The following is a 7314-nucleotide window of genomic DNA, read 5'->3' on the forward strand; positions in this document are numbered from 1 at the left end:
AATAATTTTTTTAATTGTTTAAAATGTTGTTCTCTGAAGGTGACTCAGTCACTGTTTCTGTTCAAGTAAGTCTTGTTTGGTACTACATTTTCAAAGAATCAGAAAGGCTATTAATTCTCTTAATTTTCTTGATTGTTTTTTCTGAAATGCTTTGTTTTGACCAATGTCTAAGGGAACATAATCTCATTTATGGTACAGCTGTAGAGGAAGTACAAAACTGAAGTTGTGTTGTTAGCATCCTTGTATCAAGAATTTTTGAATGAACTTACTTGTGAATTTGTTGGAAGTAATGTGGGTGAGCAAATGGGTTGGGGTTTTCTACTTTTAAAATTACTACATCTTAGCTTTACAGAGATTACTCCCCAGTTTCACTCTGATTTTTGAAGGAGCATTTCTGTAATTGAAATGAGTATTCTGAGCAGGTCTTGAGCTGATTTCTACTGAAGTTAGCTGATTTGAGAGCAGCATCCAGGAGCTGATGTAACCATTCCCAGACAAATGCCTAATTGTCTTGGAATTGTCTAGGGAGTCCATTATTAAAGAGATTATAGAAGTTAGTCTATGTAAGGCATAATGTGATTGTGTTACTTCATAAGAGGGTATTGAAAATACTTACAAAGGAAAACAGAAGCTTAAGGTAACAGCTTAATTTGTGTAACAAAAATAGTGAGGCCTTCAAAGAATGGTGTCTGTTGTAGTGGACTTGAAAGTGTTCTTTTATTTGCTCTGCATTCACACCCCTCTTGTCAAGCAGCCCATTGCTCTGGTAATGTTTGCTCTGCAGACAGAGAAACATGGGAATGCTTCCTAAGATGTTTTCAGTCTTACTGTTACTATTGGTTTAAATGTTCATAGCTGTACAGTAGGCTAGGACTACACCCATATTCACATCTAACTGAGGCATAATGTAATTAAAATGAATAAAAATGCCATGGAAATATTTTCAGAGTAGTGAGTGCTAGAGAACACACGATACTGGTTTTAGAGAAGTAGCAGCAGTGTACAAAATGGAGAAATATGAGAAACCTATCCAAGTAAATTACAGCACTCAGGGGAAAATCACAGGGTAATGGGGAAGGGGATGTTATACTGTAATTAAAGAAAACATTCCAAAACATTGAAAATTAATGTCTTGGCTGTACTTGCATAAGAAAAAATTATTCCTTCTGTAGTTCTGTGCTTTACATTTTTGTAACAGCTAGCAAATTGTCAGATACTGAGGACTTTAATACTTGGAAGTCGTGTCTTGTCAAAAGAAGTTGGTTTTTTGAGGATGGAGCAAGTTAATCTGTTCTGTGGGAGTGTGGGATTTATCACTGGGACCAGCTCTGCCAGAACTAGAAATACAGCTTTGTAATGTAGGGGTATGATGGGTTCTGTTTTCTGAGCTGGGCACGTTTCTGTGCTGTTATTTCTGGGTTTCTGTGTATGGGACCCCACAATAAAACTGAGGGTTTCAGGGATATGTAAGCTCTTTTAAACTTAAACCCTTTGAAAGCCCATGTTAAGTGCTTCAATGTCTAACAGCCATTGAAACCAAACAAAGTTAGATGCCTAAATGATTTGTGGTACTGGGCTCAAGAGCTTCATTTTCTGCACATGTTATTTCTCCTGGGCTGTTCTCTTAAGGCTCTCATGATTGAAATCATTTTGCTGTGTCCAGTTTTGTTGTATTTTATAGTCAATTAAGTTTTTATGAGAGCTTGGGAAGTGATTGCTTCAAAATTTCAAAGAATTAAGTTGAGCTGCTTTCTCAAGAAAGTGCTTTGGCTTTTGCATTGGGTTTTTCAGGATGTAATAATACTGTGCTGTGCTTGACCTTTCTCTTTTGAAGAGCTTTTTAGTATTTTCTGCAACTCCTGCTTTGTAATGAGCAATTGCAATGAGTAATGTGAATGAGCAGCTCTGCTCAGTAGTCACAGCCCAAGTAAAATGCATTTATTTAAATAAAAATCTCAACTACTTGTGGATCTGCTTAGCTGTTTGACCATTTATGACTTTTAGCTCTTTCTGTGTAAGTATTTTTGCTAGTTACTGGACACACTGTACAGCCAGTCTTGTATTTTCATCTGGTATTTCCATTCCTCTTATTCCCTTCAGTAGGATTTCCAGAGGTAACAGTTCCTTCTGGTTGTTGATGAGCTCCTGATTGACTGACTTCCATACAGAACCATTTCCATGCCTCCCAAGTACCATAGCATAAGTCACACTTCTTTAAAAAACAAATCAACACTTGAGTAGCTGAATTATTTAAGTGTTTAAATAGCATTATTGTACTTAAACTCTGTCCAATGTTGAATATTTAAGTAGAAGTAGCTATTGCATTTCATTCTGTTGAAGGATTATTTTTTTTGGCTCAGAATTTAAGAATCTCTAGAATATATATTTTTATGACTGTGAAATCTTTGCAATATAATTTAGCCTGGTACATTGATTATTATCTTGGAGCACAGTAAAGGGAGTAATAGAAATTTTGCCAAGGAAAGTAACCTTTAAGAAAATATTTAATGTGACACCCTAATCTGGGGTGAGTGGTAGAAGTTGTTAGTGAGCCAAACAGAGTGCACAATTTCATAAGCATAATGGGAAGTACTTGCCATCATATATGAAAAAACTCAACTCTGAGTGCAGTACAATTCCAGTGGATTAATAAAAGCAGTATAAGGTACATTTTACAAGAATTAGGGGTGACTGGAAACTGCTGATGTCATGTTAATCAGTCATTAATGGTGTGTAATGTGTCAATAAATTTCTCAAATGTAAGAATTCTAGGAAGATAATCAATTGCATAGATTTACAGTGTAACATAATTATGATAATACAGAACTTCACATACACTGGGCACTTGGTAGGTGGCAAACAGCCTGCAATGGCTCCAAGTGCTTCATTGCAACCTGAACACCATTTACCAATGGTACAGAACCTGTATGGTTTTTGATTTGATCTTTTAACTTCAAGCATGTCTTTCCTGTGTGCAATAATATATCTGCTTACATTGATGTGCAGGAAATTCTGCATCCCTGTAGCTTGATGCCAGGAAATGTATTCCAAAGTGAGTTTCAAATACAGTAACTGTATAGCAAGAGTTAAGATTTGTGTTTTACTCCATTTCGGCTTTGTGTTAAGGGGTGATTTTTCCATTGCTTCATTTTTATTATAGAACTTGAAAGAAATTTTGTAAGTAAGGATGTTCTGTTCCATTTACTTCATTTATAGTATTCTGTTACTTCCATTGTGCAATTAATTTATGTAAATTAAAAATCCTAAAAGGAAATGTACAGAAATCAGTTTGATACTGACTCACAAAAAGCAGTCAAAAGAAGAAAGAATGTTTCTTAAGCATCAGATAATGTTTTGTAGGTCTATGCTGGCTGATGTGATTATATTTTGATATAAACAATGTGGTCAAAAAGAATTTCCATGTATATATTGCACAGATATTTTCATCACGGAACTCCTGACAGTCAGCCACACATTCACCTGATAGATAGGACCTGATTACAGGGGTAGTGTTCCTGAAGATGAAGAGTAAGATTTGGAATCTTTGTATGAAGGCATTTCAGATGTGGATGAGGACTTCAGATGACTGCAGATCTTAACTCTGGGGCAAGTTAGATCAGTTTCTAGTGAATTAAGGAAATCTCCTATTGCTGTACTGATTAGACATTTGAATTGTCTGGTATTAAAGGGCGATGATCAGATTGAGTTATACAGTATTAAAATCTTGTAATCTTTGTCATGAGCAGAAGGTCATTTGAAGGTTTTTGAATTTGTAGGTTGCAGTCAGGTCATAGTCCTCGATCTTTATAATCTTTTTAAAAATAACCATGAGATTTGGAAGCTTAAATTCTCTTGGCATTACAAATATAATGAGAATCACAAAGTTGTGGAAGTGGTTGACATTGAGTAGGACTGACATGCACAGAGACTAGAAAGCATGTGTAAATTAAGCTTGGATTGGAATAAGGTTTGAATGCAAAAAAGCTGCAATTCTCAGCAAGAAGCATTTGATTGACTTGCTTTGCACATGTACCACAGAGCTTGCTGAAATGAATTGACTGGGTTCACTGGAAGCCAAATTTAAGTTATGCCCCACACCTGACATGTTTCTTCTTCCCTCTGCCTTGGATTCCCAGTGACTTCAGAAACTTAGGAGCCAAAGATGTAAGAAAGGTAGATGCAGCAACAGTGTAAAATAGATGGTTACCAAGATAAGGTCACTCAATTATTGAATTAAATTAGGGTGTGATCCACACTGTTAAAGCATTTATTGTGCTTTGGGGAAATCCTTCTAGGTTCATTCTTTTAAAAAATAACACCAAAAACCATATGAAAAATAACTACCTTTGTCTTGTTTTTGACATGTACTTAATTTTGAACCTAGCCTGGAAGAGTACCACCTTGATTTATTAAAGATCCATTTCTGTTTGTTTCAAAGGAATGTATTCATGGGATTGAATGCTGTAAATACGTTGTCTGAAATATGTGGCACTGGAGGGGTAGCTGTGCCATTCTCTTTGGTTTCATTATGCCCATGCAGTTTTAATGTTACAAAATGTCTAATGGTGAGACCTACTTTTTTTAATACTCTGTGTTACCTTGGGCTGATCACCTCTGCCTTAACTGTGTTTTCCACATCTTTCTTACAAAGGTGTTTTCAGAGCTTTTCAAAGGTGAAGTGCTGTATAATTGCTATGCATCATCATTCTAGAATTTATTTGGCATAATATATGCCATCTGCTTGTTACTTGTCTCATTTCTTTCTTCAAAATAAGAAATAAATTGGGTCTCCCCTTGCAGTCATGAATATATACAACACACTGAATATTTATTTGCTCATGTGTAAATCACCTTGAGCATTGCGAAATGATGGTATATTGCTGATTCTACAGTATTCATTAAATTTTACATTATCATTTAGACACCAAATTAAGAAAGTATTTTGATTCCTTTTTCTGTTTACTTAATAGGTTTCGTTGGAAAACTGTGTTGAGGTTGGGCGAATTGCCAACACATACAATCTCACAGAAGTGGATAAATATGTTAATAATTTCATCCTGAAGAACTTCCCTGCATTATTAAGTACTGGTGAATTTGTGAAACTCCCCTTTGAACGTCTTGCCTTTGTGCTTTCAAGTAATAGCCTTAAGCACTGCACTGAACTTGAACTCTTCAAGGCGGCTTGTCGCTGGCTGCGGTATGAGGAGCCTCGGATGGAGTACGCTGCAAAGCTAATGAAGAACATCAGGTTTCCTCTGATGACACCCCAGGATCTTATTAACTATGTTCAAACAGTGGACTTCATGAGAACTGACAATACCTGTGTCAACTTGCTTTTGGAAGCCAGCAACTACCAAATGATGCCGTACATGCAGCCGGTGATGCAGTCGGAGAGAACGGCCATTCGGTCGGACAGCACGCACTTGGTGACGTTGGGGGGAGTGCTGAGGCAGCAGCTGGTGGTCAGCAAGGAGTTACGGATGTATGATGAGAAGGCCCACGAATGGAAATCCTTGGCTCCCATGGATGCACCGAGGTACCAGCATGGCATCGCCGTGATCGGAAACTTTCTCTACGTAGTTGGGGGCCAGAGCAATTACGACACGAAAGGAAAGACGGCGGTTGACACGGTGTTTAGGTTTGATCCTCGCTACAACAAGTGGATGCAAGTCGCATCTTTAAATGAGAAGAGGACCTTCTTCCACCTAAGTGCCCTCAAAGGACATTTGTATGCAGTCGGTGGTCGAAACGCAGCGGGTGAGCTAGGTGAGTCCTCCTGAAGCAGCTTCTTGCCTTGTATTTTGAAATACTGTGCTACCTTGTGAACAGGTGGAGAGGAAACAAGTTGAAGTCTTTGGTGTGCTGCTTCTCTTTGGAAGTACTACAGATTCATAGAGAAATTTTTCTGGATGGTATTAGAAGATAATTTTAGGAGGGATTCCTCACAAAAAAATAATTCCAAATACATGTATCTTATGTATTGATGCATAATATCCAGTGTCTTCGCCTTTACCATCCAACACGATGTAAGCGTGTATTTCTGCCTGTGTAAATGTGGGAGGATATAAATGCAGTTAGAAAAAAAAGATCATTACTTCAGCTGAGAAACGAAACCCACCCTTGAGGGATACATGACTCTAACTGGAACTCTCTGTTAAATGAAGGTTATATTTAAAAGACATATTTTCTTGAATAGTCATTTGAAATGCTGAGGGGTTTTTGGTGCTTTTTAAATTGTTTTTGAAGTAGACTAATAATAACGATTTGTTTCACAGACTAGTGAAATTCAAATATTCTGATGTTCTTGGCTTTGTCATTATTAAAAATGTTATATTTTGCCTATAATCCTGTGAATACACATCTACTTTATTTGTATGACTGACTCTGTCCTGCTGCCTCCTCTTTTCCTACCTTGAAATGATCATTTAACTTAAAAAAAAAAAAATCAAGAAGGAAAAAATGTAGAAAAAAAAGAATTTTCAGGAAATAAGAAGGTTGGAAACAAAGAGTAAATATGTGTTAACTTTTAATTTAACAAAGGTCTGCAGAGGATGACCTGTAGTAATCCACTATATTGTGCTAAGCCATAGTGATTAGCATTTAGTCAAGTCTGAGAAAGCACAGTCTGTCCTTTAAAACTGAAATGTTACAGTGATTATACTTGGAATTTTAGCATAATATTGTATCTAAACCAGAAGTAGCATTTCATTATTTTGTTTGCTGCTTTCAGCCCAATAATCAATTGTGTCTTGTCAAGTCTTTGTGGCAGCATCTCTTGTAGCTAAGATTTGCTTTTTAGAAATGCACAGATAGCTCTAAGTACAGTGAGGAACATTTTAAATTGAAACAATGCTAAACCTAATCTGTAGTGCAGAATATGTGACTTTTTACAATTAATGCATCTTGATGTTTTTTGTTCAGGATCATAGAATCAACCGGGTTGGAACTCCAAGATCATCAAGTCCAACCCTACCGTGGTCACTAGCCCATGGCACTAAGTGCCACATCCAGTCTCAGCTTGAAATGAAACAGGGATGGTGAATCCACCACCTCCCTGGGCAGCACATTCCAATGTCTGATCACTCTCTCTGTAAAAAATCTCTTCCTAATATCCAACCTAAACCTCCCCTGGCAGAGCTTGAGTCTGTGCCCTCTTGTCCTGCTGCTGGTTGCCTGGGAGAAGAGACCAACCCCCACCTGACTCCAACCTCCTGTCAGGGACTTGTTGAGGGTGATAAGGTCTTCCCTGAGCCTCCTCTTCCCCAGGCTGAACAATCCCAGCTCCCTCAGCCTCTCCTCATGGCACTTGTGCTC

The 7314-nt window shown here is 37.5% G+C and overlaps 1 protein-coding gene across 3 annotated transcripts in view; it reads left to right on the forward strand.

The window, feature by feature from the left end:
- Positions 1-7314, forward strand: part of LOC103811202 (kelch-like protein 13) — a 72624-nt gene that overhangs the window by 54505 nt on the left and 10805 nt on the right. For all 3 annotated transcript variants that reach the window (XM_009084174.1, XM_009084166.1, XM_009084158.1), the window contains one exon: positions 4971-5766. In XM_009084174.1, coding sequence (XP_009082422.1) covers positions 4971-5766 — 796 coding nt within the window. The remainder of the gene's footprint in view (positions 1-4970; positions 5767-7314) is intronic.

Source organism: Acanthisitta chloris, unplaced genomic scaffold (genome assembly GCF_000695815.1).
Source record: "Acanthisitta chloris isolate BGI_N310 unplaced genomic scaffold, ASM69581v1 scaffold6670, whole genome shotgun sequence".
NCBI classification, from domain to species: domain Eukaryota; kingdom Metazoa; phylum Chordata; class Aves; order Passeriformes; family Acanthisittidae; genus Acanthisitta; species Acanthisitta chloris.